The sequence below is a fragment of the Orcinus orca genome, chromosome 21 (genome assembly GCF_937001465.1).
Source record: "Orcinus orca chromosome 21, mOrcOrc1.1, whole genome shotgun sequence".
Taxonomy (NCBI): Eukaryota; Metazoa; Chordata; class Mammalia; order Artiodactyla; family Delphinidae; genus Orcinus; species Orcinus orca.
In genome coordinates, this window is record NC_064579.1 from 25,851,398 (window position 1) to 25,868,640 (window position 17,243).

A 17,243-nucleotide genomic window follows, 5' to 3' on the forward strand; every position below is an offset into this window, starting at 1 on the left:
ATAATATAGCAATCACACTCTTTGGTATTTATGCAAAGAAATTAAAAACTTATGTCCACACAAAAACCTACATGCAAATGTTTATAGCAGCTTTATTCATAATTGCCAAAAGTTGGAAGCAACCAAGATGTCCTTCAGTAGGTGATGGATAAATAAACAGTGATACATCCAGACAACAGAATACTATTCAGCACTAAAAAGAAATGAGCTACCAAGCTGTGAAAAGACATGGAGGAACCTTAAATGCATGTGATTTGCTGTGAACCTAAAACTGCTCTAAAGAATAAATTCTATTAAAAAGAAAAAGAAAAAGAAACCAAGGCCAGGAGTGTATAGAATGGGTAGGAAAGGAAAACAAACATAACCTCAAAATGGTACCAACTTTTTCATTTTGCTAAACAAGGACATTACATCACACATCTTTCACCTACTCTTACCACAATTTCTAAAGATGGAGGCCATATTTATCTCACAAAAAAGAGCAAAAATGATATAACCTTGGAATAAAAAACATTTTTTCCCAAGGCAGGATAGCAGAAGCAAACTTACCTTGATATTTTTGCCATAAACCAGTGAAAATTTTACCACGTAGAGATTCTATTCCATGAACACATATTCACAAACTACTGCCTCAAAGCACAGCGAACTACAGGTAAGAAACTGTGCAGACTTTAACCTTAATTTTATTACCAACCTTTTAAAGCATCAAATTGACCTAAGTCCATTTACTCATGTAAATCCTAAATATGGCTCACCAGTGACCTGCCCAGAGATAAACTGAGCCAGAATATGTTTATGTGCAAATTCCGCTAGTTTTACGATGACGGCTGACCCTGGGTGCTACCACATTATATGACACCTCTACACGGTGCAATTTGAAGGGTTCGCAAAGACGGAACTGCCACAAAATATCTCCACCGCTTCCTTCTCAGGAAAATGTTCCTTAAAAATGGGCTAGACAGTGAAGGTGGGAACCATCGTCAAGAGGTAACAGCTTCAAAGTGCAAACGTGGTGCCCACTAAATCCTGCAGAGATAACTATCCTACATAAGCTATTTGAAACATCAGCCCTAAGGAGGGAAAAAATGCAGGGCCCTTCTATTCAGGGAAGTTGAAAGCAGAAAACTGAAGCAGCCTGGAGACATCAAGACTTCCTGGCACCAACCAGAGAGTGAGGGAGCCTGGCGCTGGTGCTGGGTGTGGCGGGGGGCACCAAAGATAAACTTGACCTCCCGGTAGAGACCCACATCTGTCCTGGGCCCAAGTTTAAATATTTACTGATTAACTCAAACCTTTAAAGTAAGTTGTTTTTCCCCCATAACTAAGGAGAGCCACTGTGTATCCCCATCTGAGAATGAACGGAATTTCCCAAGACAAACCGTTCTCTTGATAGGTGTTTTCAAAATTGTGTATTTTGCTCAACAAAAGGTACACCCTTGTCCGGGGAACCTTAAGACACAGATGCGGATCTGTCTCCCAGTGTCCAGATCACGAAGAAGGGGGCCGTGCACCTACTTGAGAACTGGATGGAGAAGCCGGACTTGCTGATGAAGAAGTCGCTGTCGAACTGCAGAGTGAGCGAATTGAAGGTGCTGTGAATGTCCTCGGGCAGTGCTGAGCCGCTCCACTCCTTCAGCAGGATGGCGCTGTCCACCGGCCCGTCCCACACCTTCAGGATGTCATGGGCCAGCTCCGTGTCAAACACGATGAAGTGGAGGCTGCAAGGAGAGCACAGCTGGTACGGTGACTGAAAGGCCCCTCCCGCCCAGTGAGGACACCCCAGCACAAAACTCGGGTACACACCAGCCCGTTTCACCCACACCAAACCCCACCCCAATGTGCCTTTCCTTGTCTGACAGTTATGGATGAGCCTGGAGCCTCACAGAAGTGGATTCACTCGTGCACATCAGAAAACAGAAGCACCTACTTCCGTCTGTGATGGATACAGGGAGACCACGGAGCTCTATGCTGAGCTGTGTGTTTAAGGATGAAACCAGGCCTTTTGAGACTGTCAGCTCTTTTTACAATTCAAAGCTTTCTCGGGCACACAAATCAAAGACGGGTCTGATACAGCTTTGTTTTAAGCTAACAGACGTCGGATTTTAATGCGTGTGGTATCAGTGTTGTTCCTGAAATGCCCCACTAGGTGGTAGCATCCATGCCAGGACAGAAACGCTGGCAGAGATGATGTTTACAGCAGGAGGATATTGTGTACCTGTATCCGAATGATCTCAGCTTATGTTGTGTTTGTTTCTGTACATTTTATTTTCGGAAAAAATACATTATTTGAAATACCAACACAAAGGCAGAAATGTGTAGTATAAACTCCTTTCTTCATAACATTTTAACATACTTCTATCACATTTACAGATATCAAAGCAACTTAAAATCTCTATGTCAGAGGAAGCTCTTTCAGTGACGGCAGCAGACCTGTAATTCTATTTATGGCAATTCAGACAGATAAAACAGTTTAATATCAACAAAAATCTGTATTTGCTGAATGCTTTCATTCATTGTTTTTCACTCACTGCTTACTGCACAAAATTGTAAGAGAGAAAAATCATAATAAATGACATACGAAAAACGTACACAAATCCCAATTATTTACTTTGTGCATATTATAAATCCAAAGAAAATATCTATCTCACCCTGCATAAATATAAAATGTAGTATATTTTTAAATGTTTGATTTAAAATATTTTTAATATAGAGGGAAGTACAGAATATAGCAGACACTTAGATACCTACCACCACCAATGTTAACATTTTGCCTTATTTGCTTCAGATCTTTTTTAAAAATAAAATTTTATAGACACAGTCCTACTCCCCTGCCTCTCCACTTATGCATTTGTTTTTCCTCTCACCCCACATTCTGAAATCGTGATGGTCTCTTCTCATTTATATTTTTATAATTTTCATATGCTCATGTAGTATACCTATCTCCAAACAACATACAGTACTATTTTGTGCGTTTAACAGTAATTACATGCTAGATGTCATTTTGGCATGTATGTGCTTGTATCATTTTCAAGTTGCTTTTTATATTCAGCATAAGGTGAAATTCCTCTAAACTGAAAGATGTAGATTTTGTTAACTCGCTTTAGAAGCATGAGGAAATGCTTCATTTGTCTGGTCCTCTAACAAAAGACAGTTTCTGCATTTCATTATGACAAATGGTGCTCAGCCTAGGGTCCCTCTAGGCTCAAGAAGAGAAATGGCCAAGTTGTTCTAGCATGTGACTGTAACTTCTTACAGTCTCACAATAAAGTACAAATGGCTCTGTGTTGTCACATCTTCACCAATACCTGATAACATCAGACTTAAATAGTTGTAAAAAGAGAAAATTTGATGGTTGTGGAACGGTATCATGTTTAAGTTACATCTCCCTGAATATTCATGAGGTTGAACATCCTCTTGTGAGTCTAAGGCAACCCCCTTTCAATACAGTTCAGCCATTCAACAAACACTTATTGAGCACCGACTATGTACCAGGCACTCTTCTAGGAATTTTGGATACATCAGTGAACTAAATGAAGAACCCTGCCTTCATGGAGGTTACATGGTTGGTAATGGGGGAGATGAGCGAAAAACAGCAACCACAAAAAATAAGTAAAGAAGACTGCATTTTAGTAAGTGGTAAATGCCATTGAGGAAAGAAAAAAGCAGAGCAGAATAAGCAGCACTGGTCATGCCAGGACCAGAGGATGGGGGGAGATTTAGGTATTATATGGGGTTGTTGGTTAACCCATGTTGGTAAGTAGAGGTTTGAGCAGACTTGAAGGAGATGGAGGGGTTGTTATACTTGGTGTGAGGGGAGAGTGAAGCCCAGCAGAAGCCCGACACAGAGGGCATGGTTTCAGCATTTGAGACCATCCAGGCACCAATTTAACCAGAGCAGAGAGAGGGCCTGATAAGGAAACTGAGGCCAGAGAAATAACAGGTGTAGTGGATGGGGAGGGGGAAGCAGGGGGCTGGTGGGCAACACACAGGGTTTTGTAGATTGTTCTGAAGATTCTGGCTTTCACCCTGAGTGACAGACCAATGTGGTGTTTTTGGTAAAGAAGTTATCCCACCTGTGATTTAAAAATAATTGCTCTGCACTTGTGTTGGCAACAGGCTATACAGGGCAAGGCAGAATCAAGAATCAGATGGCTGTTACTCAGAGGAGCTGGACAGGGGAGGTATTGAGAGGTTGTCAGATTCTGGGCACGGTTTGAAGGTGGGGAAAACAGGACTGGGTGAGCCATGTATGATTAAGAGAGGATGCAAGGTCACTCGAAGGTTTTTGCCTGAGAAATGAGAAAGGTGGAGAGGTCACGGGCTGAGGTGAGAAAGGGTGCAGGTGGAAAGGTTTGTGGGGTGGGAAGACCAGGGATTATGATTTGGGCCTGTAAATTCAAGATGCCTACTGGACATTGAGTAGAGACTTGAGCAGACAGCTGTTCATGCGAACCTGGAGCTTCAGAGAGAACTCTGAAAGGAAATAATAAACCTGTGTCTTCGGAAATAAATGGTCTTAAGTCATGGGACTACATGAGATCATCAAAGGTCTTAGGTGGAGAATAGGACCATGGACTCTGAATTATCTGATCACATATGATTGCCCACTTCTGTAATGCATTCTTCATCTCTTTTATTACTGTTTATATATTATATTATATTCTTGTGGATGGATTTTGTTACATACCCTTTATCGTTTTAAGAAAAAACCCCTGCTACTTACTACGCTAGGAAGGTTTTCGTTTTATCTCTTTATGTTGTTGATCATGAACATGTATTCAATTCTATTAAACTACTTTTTCTATACCTATTTAGATGATCATACAGGTCATTTTTCTTAATATATAAAATGGGAGTAATTACAGAGTTCAGCTCTTAATTTTTATTTCCTGTTCTTTACTTGTTCTTGTGATATGAAGGTTATTTTAGCCTCATTAAATGAATCAGACCATTTCCATTTTTTTCTTTTGGATGGAAGGTTTTTCCTATATATTGGTATAATATAATCTATTATTTTCTTAAATTTTCTAAAAGTAATCCTTATTGTAGGGGTATATTTCAATTCCATTTCTAATGTCAATTATTTGGGCCTCCTGTATTCTATCATAATATGTCAGTTATTTTTCTACCAATGATACCTTTTCAAGAATCAGTTTGTGGGTTTGGTAATTCTCTATATTATTTCTTCCATTAATTTCTTTTACTATATTTGTTGTTTTTCAACTATACTTCTTTGAATTTACTCTGATAGCATTTTTCAAATCCCATTAGCTGGAGCTTAACTTGATTTTCAAGCGATCTTCTTTTTCCAATATGTGCATTTAAGGCTATAAATTTCACAGTAAGCTGTTAATCATGTGTCTTTTCTTTTCAAAATTGAGCATGTGTTTTCCTTCTTGCTACAGATTTCTATTTCTATTCCATTTTGGTCTTGGTGTGGAGTATAAAAGTGATTCTCTGCTTTATTGTTTTCACTGATTAGTTTGTTCCTAGTTTGTGATCATGTTTGCACATGTTCCATATTTACTTGAACAGAATGTGCACTTTCTAGTTGAAGGCTGTATGTCTTTTTAAAATAAGCTTAGTAATTGCATGGTTCAAATCCTCTGTAAACTTACTAATTTGTTACCTGTTTGATTTATGAGTTATAAAGAGTTAAAGGAGGCATGCTGTGCAATTTCCAATCTCTCCATATAATTTATTTATTTTGTTTGTATTAAGCTATATTCTTAGCTGGATAAAAGTTCCTCTTAACTATCACATATGTCTGGTGAATATATATCCCTAAACCAATAGTAGTATTTTGTGTGTTAACAGTAATTGCATAATAGGAAGACTTACAAGGGAATGACAGGTTGTTTGAATATAGATTCCAGGTTGACAGTTATTTTCCTTTAGTACTTCAAATACCTCTTTCTTTTGGTCTGTATTGTTAAGAAGTCTTCTATCAGGCTAGCTAATATATATCTTCCTTTTTTTAGCCGTTTCTCGGATCTTTTCTCCACCTTTGGTGTCCTTGGGCTTACTAGAATGTGTCTAGGCATGCACTGACCTTTACTAATGCTACTCGAGACACATTAGGCTTTTATTAAATGCAAAATTCACATCATCCAGCAATTCTACTAGAGATTTAGGGGATGTAGAGAACTACTGCTTTCTGTAACCATCACTGCAGAATTATTTTACTTTTATACTGTGTGTATGGAGTAGTTGATAAAAATATAAACTAGTGAAGAAAGAAAGAAAAAGGAAATGAATCTAAGCGATAACTATGCATATAAATCTATGGCAATATATTTTAAACTATGCATAAAATGGTTTTCTAGAAAATAGAAATTACTAAAATTGACTCAAGGAAACCAATATAGACAAACATACAGAAATATACATCTTATATTTATCAAAATATTTTGAAATTGGTGATAAACTGAAAGCAGGACAAATGTCCAAGAACAAAAGAATTAAAAGTTCAGTAAATACTGATAGGTAAAAAGTCCATAAAAGTACTGCTAAGTGAAAAAAATGTAGAAAACACTATGTTTTTTACTTGTCTTGCATAAATAATTTCATTTATTAATTCCAATAATATCCTATAGTTGTTTTTGAATTTTATATCTTTAGGTGGTAGAATTTAATATTTTTTCCATTATGGAGTTTTTAAAATATAATTCACATATATTTATTGAAATAAATAAATAATTAAAAGTTTAGTCTCTGAGATTGGGACCAGGACAATGAGATTCATTTCAAATCATTATTCTGGTGACTGTAGCCAGTGCAACAAGGCAAGACAAAGCCAAAAGATTTGACAAAAAAGGAAACCAATCTTTTATTAATGTAGATAACATGATTGTTCACAAAGAAAAAAATTTTAAACCTAAGAACTCAGAATTAATAAGTGAATTTATTTATACAAGATAAATATAAAAATATAATTTATTCTCACAAGACAGTCACAACTAGAAAGTGAAATAAAAATACTATTTACATTATCATCAAAAAGTGTGCTATAGCTAGGGATAATTCTAGCAAAAGATGTACAAGAGCTCCTCACAGAAAACTATCATTATTGAGGCAAATTATATAAGATCTACATAAATGAGACAATATACTATATCAGAGATCAGAAAATTCAGAATTGGAAATGATGTCAGGTTTCCCTAAGCTGATCTATTGATATAATGTGATTCCAGCTAAAACCCTAGCAACTTCCTTGTAGAAAGTAACAAGTGTTTCTAAAACTCATATGGAAATGCAAAGGGTCAAGAATAGCCATGGCAATCTACATGAAAAAGAACAAAGCTGGAGGAATACAGTACCAGATATCAGTACTTATTAAGTAATTCAGTGATTAAGATAGAAAGGTATTGCACTAGATGGACAAATAGATCAATGTAATGAAGTTCAGAAACAGGCCTATAATTATATAATCATATAATTATAATTATCTGGTTTATAACAAAGGCTGCACTTCAGTTAATGGAGAAAGACTGACTTTCCAACAAATGGTAAATTGAACTGCACTATGGACAAAAGATTCCTTGCATCGTCCTAATACCTTACACAAAAGTTAATTCCAGATGAAATGAAAACATAAATGTGGAAGATAAAATAGATCTCCTATTAAAAAAACTTAAGATAATATTTTTTATAACTTTGGAGAGCAGGATTTCTTAAACTGGACACAAAAACACTAAGAAACCCCCCCACAAAATATTTGATATAACTTAAAGAATAAGAAATATACTAACCATAAAAGAAAAATGAGCCAAAATGAATTTGACTCACTGAAACTGAAAACCTGTCTTTACCAAAAGACATCATTATGAAACCAAAAGACCACTGAGTATAAGAATATAGCTGGTGAATATATAATCAACAAAAGATTGCATTCAGATGTATAAAAACTATATACTAATCAAAAGGAAAAGATAGGCATTCCAGTGCAAAAAGAAATGAGCAAAAATCTTCAACTGACATTTATAAAAGAGGATAGTCAAAAGACCAATAAACATATAAAAAAGTGATGGCCTTGATCAGTCACCAAGGAAAAGCAAATTAAAACAACTACACACTAGAATGGCTAAAAGGAAAGACAGTCAATGCTTAGTGCAGGGGAAGGTGAGGTACCTGGGAGTGACCTACACTGTGATGGGAGTGGTGTTGGTTTAACCACTTCGGGAAATCATTTGACAGTATCTACCATAGCTGAGTACAGGTGTACACCTGAGAGAAAAACATGCACACATCCACCAAATAATACATGAAAGCATATCCAACACGACGTCATTTGCAATAACCTTAAACTGTGTAAAAACAATTCACACGTCCACCAACGCTCGGAATAAATAAGTAAATCATTGTGTATTCATGCAATGGAATAATTTACCTGTATCAGTGGCAGTGAAGGTTGAGGAAATCAAGACACAAAACTAATCACACTGTATAATTCGATTTTTATAAAGTTCAAATTAGGATAGCGATTATCTATCTGAAGTTAGGATAGTGATTATCCTTAAGAATGGATCGTTTAAATGGAGCTCAAAGGGCACAATGTGGGTTTTGATCTGGTTGCTGGTAACAAGGGGTATTTTTATAAACAAGCTGTATACTTATCATTTGGATAGTCTTATGTGCCTATGTTATATGTTAATGAGAAGCTTACATAGACAAAAAAAGATTCACCCTGATGCTGTAAGTTTTGCCACTTGGGAAATACCTTGTAAATTCAATAACAACAAAAATGATATAACAAAATTTAAACAGATAAAGAAATGGCCATTTTTCGTTCTAAAAAAAATAATTAAAGTCAATATGCAGACACCATACCACTAGGTAGGGAAAGTTTAAAAATTGATTTTAAAAAGTATCATCCTGAAGGAACTGTTAGTCATTTCAGACACAGTCATGAAAGAAAAAAAAAACAAAAACATACATTTTGCAATGCACAGTGTCACAAGCTTTAAGAGACGTGAACAAAGCATCAGGTGTGTTTAATTCTGCCTCAAGGTGTCTGGGAAGGGCTTTGTCAGGCAGAGAGAAATAGGAAGGATAATTCAATAAAGAGGATGAGACAAAAAGCTACTGAACAAATACATTCATTAATATGCTAAAAATGTAAAGATACAAAGGTTACAAATATAACAAAAAATGATGCAAAGATTTTTTTCCTACCAGATTGGCAAAGATTATAAACACTTTATCCAGTTTCAGTGACATTGTGGAGACCCTACCTTTTCATATGCTGTTGAAGCCATATCTACTCTTCATAAAAGCAATTTGGTAATAATTATAAAAATTTAAATGTGCATACACAGCAAGTCCAGCTTTAGAAATTCATTGTAGAAAGTACCCTCGAGGTGATATATTGGGAGGCTGGTAGCATGGCTGATAATAGTGAAAAACTGAAAACAACGCAAATATCCCAATAGGGTATAGTTTAAATAAATTATGGTGCATTCAGGCAATAGAATCTTCTTCCATGACTAAACAGAATGAGGTGGAATTACAAGTAAGGATATAAAACTTTGACCATGTTTACTGACTGAAGGAAATCTTCAGAATAATATTAAGGCATGATACTATTTTTCAAAAATAATTAAACAAGTAGATAAACAGATAAATCAAGCTGTATATATATGTATGTATATTTTTTATATATATATATATATATATATATATGGGTGTGTGTGTGTGTGTGTTTGCATAAGAAATTATAAAAATATATACCAAATTTTAAACTATAGTTATATTTTGTGTCTAGGATTATAGCAAACTACTTTTCAGGCTTTTTATCTTTCTGCAACACTTTTCTAGTATTTCAAAAATTGGGAAAATAAATAACTTTGAACGTCATGACAATGAACTTGAATTGATTCTGCACATAATGAGCAGACGAAATATGTACTTTTTTTAACGGGGGTAAGTGATATGATCAGCTTTATTTGATAGAAATATTTGTATCAAGACACACAAAAATGTCTCAACCATTTGACCCAGAAAGAATTTTCCTGGGAATTTATTCTAAGGTATTAATTATAAAAAGAGGCAAAGCTTTACTTGCAATACTATTTGCCATATTATTATGTATAATATTGAAAATTAGAAATAATGTAAATAACCAAGAGAGACAATAATTAATTATAGACACCCACACTGTAGAATACGCAAAGGTCCATGTAAGACATAGGTGAACATGGCAACAATGATGTCTAGTATGGGGATAATGCATGCCTTTCTTTTTTATACTTTTGAAGATGTCTAGATATACATTTATTTTTCAGCCATATAAAATTAATATTTTAATTGAAAAAAAATAAAACATGTTCCTTAGAGTGGGAGCAGTGGTTGAGAGGCAGCCCTGGCAGGATGGTCAGAGAAGAGGCCCAGTGAGTCATGCTGGTCTGGACTAGGGAAGTAGCAGCAGTACTGGTGGGAGAGCAGACCTGGGGCTCCACGTAGAATTACTGAGATGTGTGATCACAGGAGTGTGGGAAGGAGGGAGGAGCTCGTGACACTAAGAGGCTTGCCTGGATGTCTTGCTATGTAGTGATGACCCTACTTCAGAAGGAAGGAACTGCAGGGCAAACACTGAGTCCAGAGAAGAACACAGATTATTTTCAGATGCGATAACAAGAATGAAATTCTTCTTGAGGGGTTGACCTTTTAACTGGGCCCCCAAAGATGGGAAGAATCTGGAGGTGAGGCAACAAGGAGAAACTGGGGGGAGCACAGGTCGAGAGAGCTGTGATGACAAGGTTGGGATGGGAGACTCATACACACTTCATCTGTGCTGAAATGTAACGTGCATATGAGCCGTCGGAGGTAAACCTGTAGGGGACCAGACGCCAAGTCGAGAGGGTGTTACAGTTCTGGTTAAGGAGCTTATGTTCGCTGATTAGCAAAGGGGTGGCTCAGAGATGGAGAGGGTGGAGGACGGATTTGGAAGGCTCACTGGGAGAAGATTACAGTAAGAGCCTGGGAAGTAGGAACTGGGAATCACAGATAAGAAGAAAGACAAACAAGGGTAGAGCTGACAAGGGTTTGGCTTGCATGCAACTAATTTTTTCTCAGAGCCTATTATGAAGAAATTTAATGTAGTTCACTAAAAGAATGCTGTGAGACACATATTAATACCTGTTTGTTTGTTTTGTTCAGTTGGGAAAATATTGGAGACTGGTGAGGGAGAAACAAGGAAGAGCAGAAGATAATACTGAAAATTAAAACCTCCAGCCATTCTGAGGAAGACAGGCATTAACAGAAATAGGGAATAAAGAAGTAGAAAGAGGCCCAGGGGGGATGATAATAATCCTGAAATTGGCGTGCCTGCCTTGTGCCTGTGAGGCGTTCATCCCTGGAACAGCAGCCATACCAACGTCCCCACCATCAACTGCTTCTCCTAAGCTCCATTTATGTGTGATTGGAATTTCACTTCCAGTGTTACCACTTTTCAATTCTTTCTACACTGCCATCTTCAATGGCCAGTTCCCTTTTTGATTATCCGTGTTTGTAAAACGCCAAGTGGGTTTATCACTGGGAGACAAGGAAGCAACACGAGGACACACTCTGCTGTCTGTGGCTGAGCTGAGCGCAGCAATCCCCCTCGGGAAGGCGCGTGACGCGATCAGGAACTGGCTGTGACGTGCCTCTGTTGTTTATGCAGAGATCTGGGAGCTGAAGGGCTAAAAGAGAAGTCTGTCCTTCATGCAATTCTTCACAGTAAGTCTGCAACTGAAATCTGAATCCTGTTTTGGGGCACTGGCGTTGTTTAGCTGAAACGGGGTAACTGAAATTGCCTGCATGAGGATCTTGCGCCGTGGCGGGTGCCTGCAGGGTTCTCCCTCTCTCTCACTCTGCAAGCAGCTCATCAGGTTCCCTAAACCCAGCAGCTGCTCCCACAGCCCCAGCTAAGGAGGGCCAGAGCCCAGCCTCAGACACTGGGCAGACTTTGAAGAGCTGCTGCTCTCTTTTCTTTGGATGGCTGGAATTCTCTTGACCGGTTATTTCCTCACCTTACCCACAAAGATAGACAGGATACCCCGCTGTGGCCCTGACAGGAAAGGGGCGTTTGAGGTGCTTGGGTTCCGGGCCCCACGCCTGTCTGTCTTGTCAGCAAAAGACTCCCGACTCATGTTCCCAGCACATTTACTACATGCCGACCTCACGTTTGGAGACAAATGTCCAGTGAAGTGGAATCATTTGCCCGTCCTTCTCCTGCTTAGTCTGTGTCTCACAGCGATCTTGAAGGTTGGTCAAAAATAAATTAAAACATTCCTAGATCTCCAAACCACATCTCCCCCGATCTTTCTACAGCCCATCCGGCCAGATGCGGTGAGATCAGGATCACACCCCACATTTCACTTTCTTTAAAAGTCTGCACGTGGACAGTTTTGACAATCTTGATACACTTTTCAATACTGCTAATGTTTTCAATACTGCATGAGCTTTTCTAATAAAATCCCCCTCAACTACACCTCCAAATGCAATTTCCTGGGAACAATTAGGAACAGAAATACTTTCAAAGTGAGTTTTCCAGACAATTACACTTGCAGAAAAGCAATGAAAGCCAGGGAACAACATACACATACGATTATGAAAAACACTGCCTTGATGCTGCTTGCTGAAGATGTTTGTAATGCTGTTCCCTTTATTGTATAAATTACAGCTGTGCTCAGCAGTGAAACACACTGGGTCTCTCAGACACATGCTTACATATAACTCTTAATGTGGCTAAATTTACTGCAGTGTCTTGTGATTAGACTTCTAATTAAATTTAATTCTGGTAACTGCTTTATAGTATGCGTGTTAAAATTACAAACCTCTTCCAGACCCAAGTGCCCTATAACAAAAACTATTTTGGGGTCTTCTATTACCTCGAACAAAAAGTTACAGCAATATGCAATCAGAAATTGCTTTGGGACCTCCAAGAAATCAAAATAGGCCCAGTAATAACTGGCCTGAAGTGTTGAAACTAGACCTTTTATAATTTCTAAGATCTTGTTCCTTATTTATTCTATGACAGTGAAAAACACTGACATTTAAAGAAATCATAATAGAATGTATAGTAATGAATTCCATTTATATTAAGAATTTTTAATACTTAAATTAAACCCTGGGCTCATGTTTATATGACTGATGTATTCCTCATTTTCAAGCAAACGATGTAGATAAAATACTGGCTATGATACCAATGAAATAATTCAGTAAACTAAGCTAAAGAATATCCAAACTAAGACCAAGCCCTATTTTTCTTAGCATCAGTACCACTTTAAGCCTAAAATTGTATATTATGTACTTTTAAGTATGTTATTTTCCAAATTGCCATACTAAAAATAGTACATATTTTCTTAATGAAGAGAAATCACCAGAAACATTTTGGGATGAGGTTGAATACCGATGGAGTAAATTAATTACAAGTACTGATGTTTGCTTCTTAACTTCCTTATTATGAAGGGCTTTATGCCTTAAATGAAAAAGATCTGTTTACAAATTGAGTAACTTGAAAGATACCTACAAGAAGAAAAAAATTCCCCAAACAATAAAGTGGTATAGGCAATGTCTTTTTTTTTTCTAGAACATTAACGGTTAAATGACAAAGTCAGTTCCTGATGCAAAAGCTGTACATTTTTTATTACTTCAACTCATTCTTTATTAAGTTCTTTTCTCTGTTCTTACTAAAATGTTAATGAAGTATTACATTCACCTGCAAAGAGTGAATTCATCACTTGGTTTGCATTAGGGGAACAAGTGCTCTTTCCAATTCTTGGGAAACAAATCACAAGGAGATGTATCAGAAACAGAAACTTTTGAAATCAGCCTAAAAGGAAATGTATCCTGTCTATGTAAAGTCACTTTATGAATCACAGATGATTCCCAGGATTTTTCACAATCAAATTCAGTGTAATGGCTTTTGGATTATTCAGATCAAGTGTTCAGGAATTCAAAGTTAAGAAGTAGTATTTAATTCTATTTAGTTCACTGGATAAGTGACTATGTTGATTTTTATGAAGAATACAGACTCTTAAATTCTGTTCCTCAAATATGCCTTATTTGTGTCCCAATGGATCCATAACTACCTAATTAATCATTTTTCTTAATGACACAAGTTAATTTTTAAATGAGTTATTATAAAATAATGTTTTTTGCAATATTTACATGCTTTAAATTCCTTCCCTTGCTCCCTGTACATAGTAAGAATATTTCTTTTGGAGGGTTTGAAAGTGGTAATAGTTTGTGCCATGTCAGTTTAACTCACTCCCAAGATGTAAATGTGATCAAACTTCAAGAAAGTCTGGTGAATTTCAGAGAGGATGGAAGTCACCTGATGAGAAACAGCAACACTGAATGGAATCAGCAGGTCGCCTCACTCCTCCTTGTCCCGTTTCACTTTTTTACTAAGTTATAAAGTTGCAGTATGATAAATTTACTAAGTTTGCTGGGCAAACCTTTTGTGAATAAGGACAAAACCCACTAGTTCATAAATGTTTTCATGTATCCACTTGCCCCAGAAAGAGGTTTCTGCTTTGCACCTGTCTCTTTCAGCTTCTTCACATATTTCAGAGTTGAGTTGCCTGGATTCTTTTAGTCTTTGGTCAGTGCAATAACACAGGGAAGAGGAAAAGGAACAGAGGCACGTGGATTAAGGCTGTTGGGAGGTGGGGTACAGAGTTTTTTAAAAAATTAACTTTCCGGGGAGATTTCAAAAGAATACAATGAAAGAGGAGAGTTAATGGGAGGAGAAAGGGGATTTTATGAGGCGTGACTAAAGAATGTACATTCTCTCCTTGTTCATCAAGATCTATAATTAAAGAACAGCTTATTTTGAAATTACTTTTTGCTTTACGTACTGTGGTTTTGACACAGCCTTTTGACTGGCACATGGAGAATTTTACTTTTTGTTGGTTTACTTGTTAATTAAAAAAATTACCATCATTTAGGACTATCGACTGAAATAGAGTAATACTTTCTGTTGAAATGTTTGCACAATTATCTGAGATTTTTCATGATTTTCTGTTATACGTGTAACTTTAGATTGGAATACTTTCTTGGTCTCCTTCAAACTTACTTTGGAATATCATAAAATAATCACACACCTCTTCCACCTCTATATGCAGAACCTTTTCAATATAACTGATTCTCTTCCCATTAAGGGGTGGATTATATTTCTTCAAACTTTATCTTGCCCCTGAGACCTGCTTTGGCAGATGGCACATCAGCAAATGTGATGCAAGCAAAAGTTTGCAAAGTCCCCATCTCTTGCTTCTAGGAACTTTCTACCATCATTAGTTTCCTGAAGGAACAGAACCTGGAGTGGAGAGACCCCAGCCTTTAACCATCCAGCTGAGCCCCCCAAACCTGCATGAGGCCCTCCTAGACCACCCACCCCAACCAACCAGAATTGCCTGGGCAACCCACAAAGACATGAGCACATAAATCATCGTTTGCAGCAACTAAGTTTCGGGGGCCCACTTGTTACGCAGCCAAAGCTAACTGAGGTACTTACTTTTTTAATCTTTACTATGGATGGCTTAACACAAATTTTCAAAGGAATACCAAAGTGAGCATGCAAACCAACAAAAACCTTGGCCATGTGTTTACATTTTCTTCTTTAACTCAGAAACTTAAATCTAATAGTGGGTAATAATGGATGTACCACTATCTCCACCACAAGAATAGGAGCCATGCTTCTATTCTCAAATCACTGAAACCCAATAAAACAAGTACCTGATGGTCTTTCCCGGGTCCGCCTCTACAACCCAGGTGCAGTGGAGGTTGTTGTCGTATGGAGCGGGGTAGCCAGGAGACAAGATGCGTCCTGAAGTGGCAGCGTGGATCTGACCGCCACATTCCGCTGAAAGGGATACAGAAACACAGGGAAGTTTACTCCAGGCACTAGAGGCTTCCTGTAACTACCTTTAAAAGCCCAAACCATCACGTCTGTGTTGTACACACAGGAAAACAATCACAGCCATCTGTTTGTCCCTGTCATTGCTTTCCTTTACTTGTTCCCTAGCATTATCTTGATGGAAAGGCAGTATCCTCTGTGCAAAGTCAAGAGAATAAAACAGTGAAACACTGTGTTATATTTCTAATAATAATTCTGTGCAGATGATAGCCTCAATAAAATAGTACTAGGAGATCTGTCTTTCCTACCTAAAAAAAGAAAAAAAACAAACACACACACTCACACAAATATTAGGAATACATAAAAACCCATACTGGAGAGAGAGCAGTGGAAATCCTTCCCCCTTCCTCTGTAAGAACTAAGTCAGAGCACATGCGTGGGCCTCCAGCTCTCATTGTGCACTTGTAAGTAACTCACCTACACAGGAGGGCAGTGGTCTGTCCCACACTCTCCGGTCACCACTCAGACAGGTCAGAGTGTTGCCGCCGTGCATGGCGTAGCCTGGGTTACAGCTGTACAGAACCACCGTGTCCGTGAAGTGGCCTTCATCCCGGATCCTGTAGCCATAGTTAGGGATCCCCGGATCCTCACATTTCACTAGGTCAAAACCTATGAGAAAAGAAGGAAGGAATTAGTAGAAAAACGTAACAGTGGCGTCTATATTGGCGTTAAAATATCGATGAAATAGACCAGGTTGTCAAATGTCCCTTGAAGTGTAGAAAGAAGAAGAAGACTCTGAATTTAAAAATGGGGAAATACATGTGAGTCTTGATTGGGTTTATCTGTTAACCATTGGTTGTTTCTTGGGGTTCGATCACTTTATTTGTTCCTATCTATTGATATACTTACAAGTGAAACTGAGCAGGACCATGGCCTCCACCTGCCTTTTGTCTGTAGAAAACTTTAGCCAAAGAAAAAGTTTAATCGGAGAAGTGAGAAAATGCAGAAAGAAAGGAAAGCATTCAAACAGGACAAAATAATAAGTTTAGTCATTAAGCAAAGTCAAGGACCTTTATTTCCTCCTCAAGGGCTATAGATAATATTCAGAGTCATATCCTTTGAGCTGTTATGTAGATACTGAAACCCCTACCAAGTGGAAGAAGTTAACTACATCATGACTAGACTGCAGCCATGACACAAGCCACCACAATTCTGAGAACTGGCCTCAAAGAAATGTTAACAAACTGACCCTGGAACTGAAGACTAACTACTTAAAACAGTCAAGATGATGCTGATCATGACCAATTTCAAGATGGCAGTCGGAGCTGACCGTGCTGTTTCTGCACATAGCTCTCTCCCTCCACCTATAAAAGCTCTTGCTCACTGGTTGTCATGGGGC

The 17,243-nt window shown here is 37.7% G+C and overlaps 1 protein-coding gene across 2 annotated transcripts in view; it reads right to left on the minus strand.

Moving 5' to 3' along the window:
* Window positions 1-17,243, minus strand: part of CSMD1 (CUB and Sushi multiple domains 1) — a 1,746,885-nt gene that overhangs the window by 236,676 nt on the left and 1,492,966 nt on the right. For both annotated transcript variants that reach the window (XM_049704254.1, XM_049704253.1), the window contains exons 24-26: window positions 16,322-16,513; window positions 15,724-15,850; window positions 1,516-1,718 (exon numbers count right to left, since the gene is read on the minus strand). In XM_049704254.1, coding sequence (XP_049560211.1) covers window positions 1,516-1,718; window positions 15,724-15,850; window positions 16,322-16,513 — 522 coding nt within the window. The remainder of the gene's footprint in view (window positions 1-1,515; window positions 1,719-15,723; window positions 15,851-16,321; window positions 16,514-17,243) is intronic.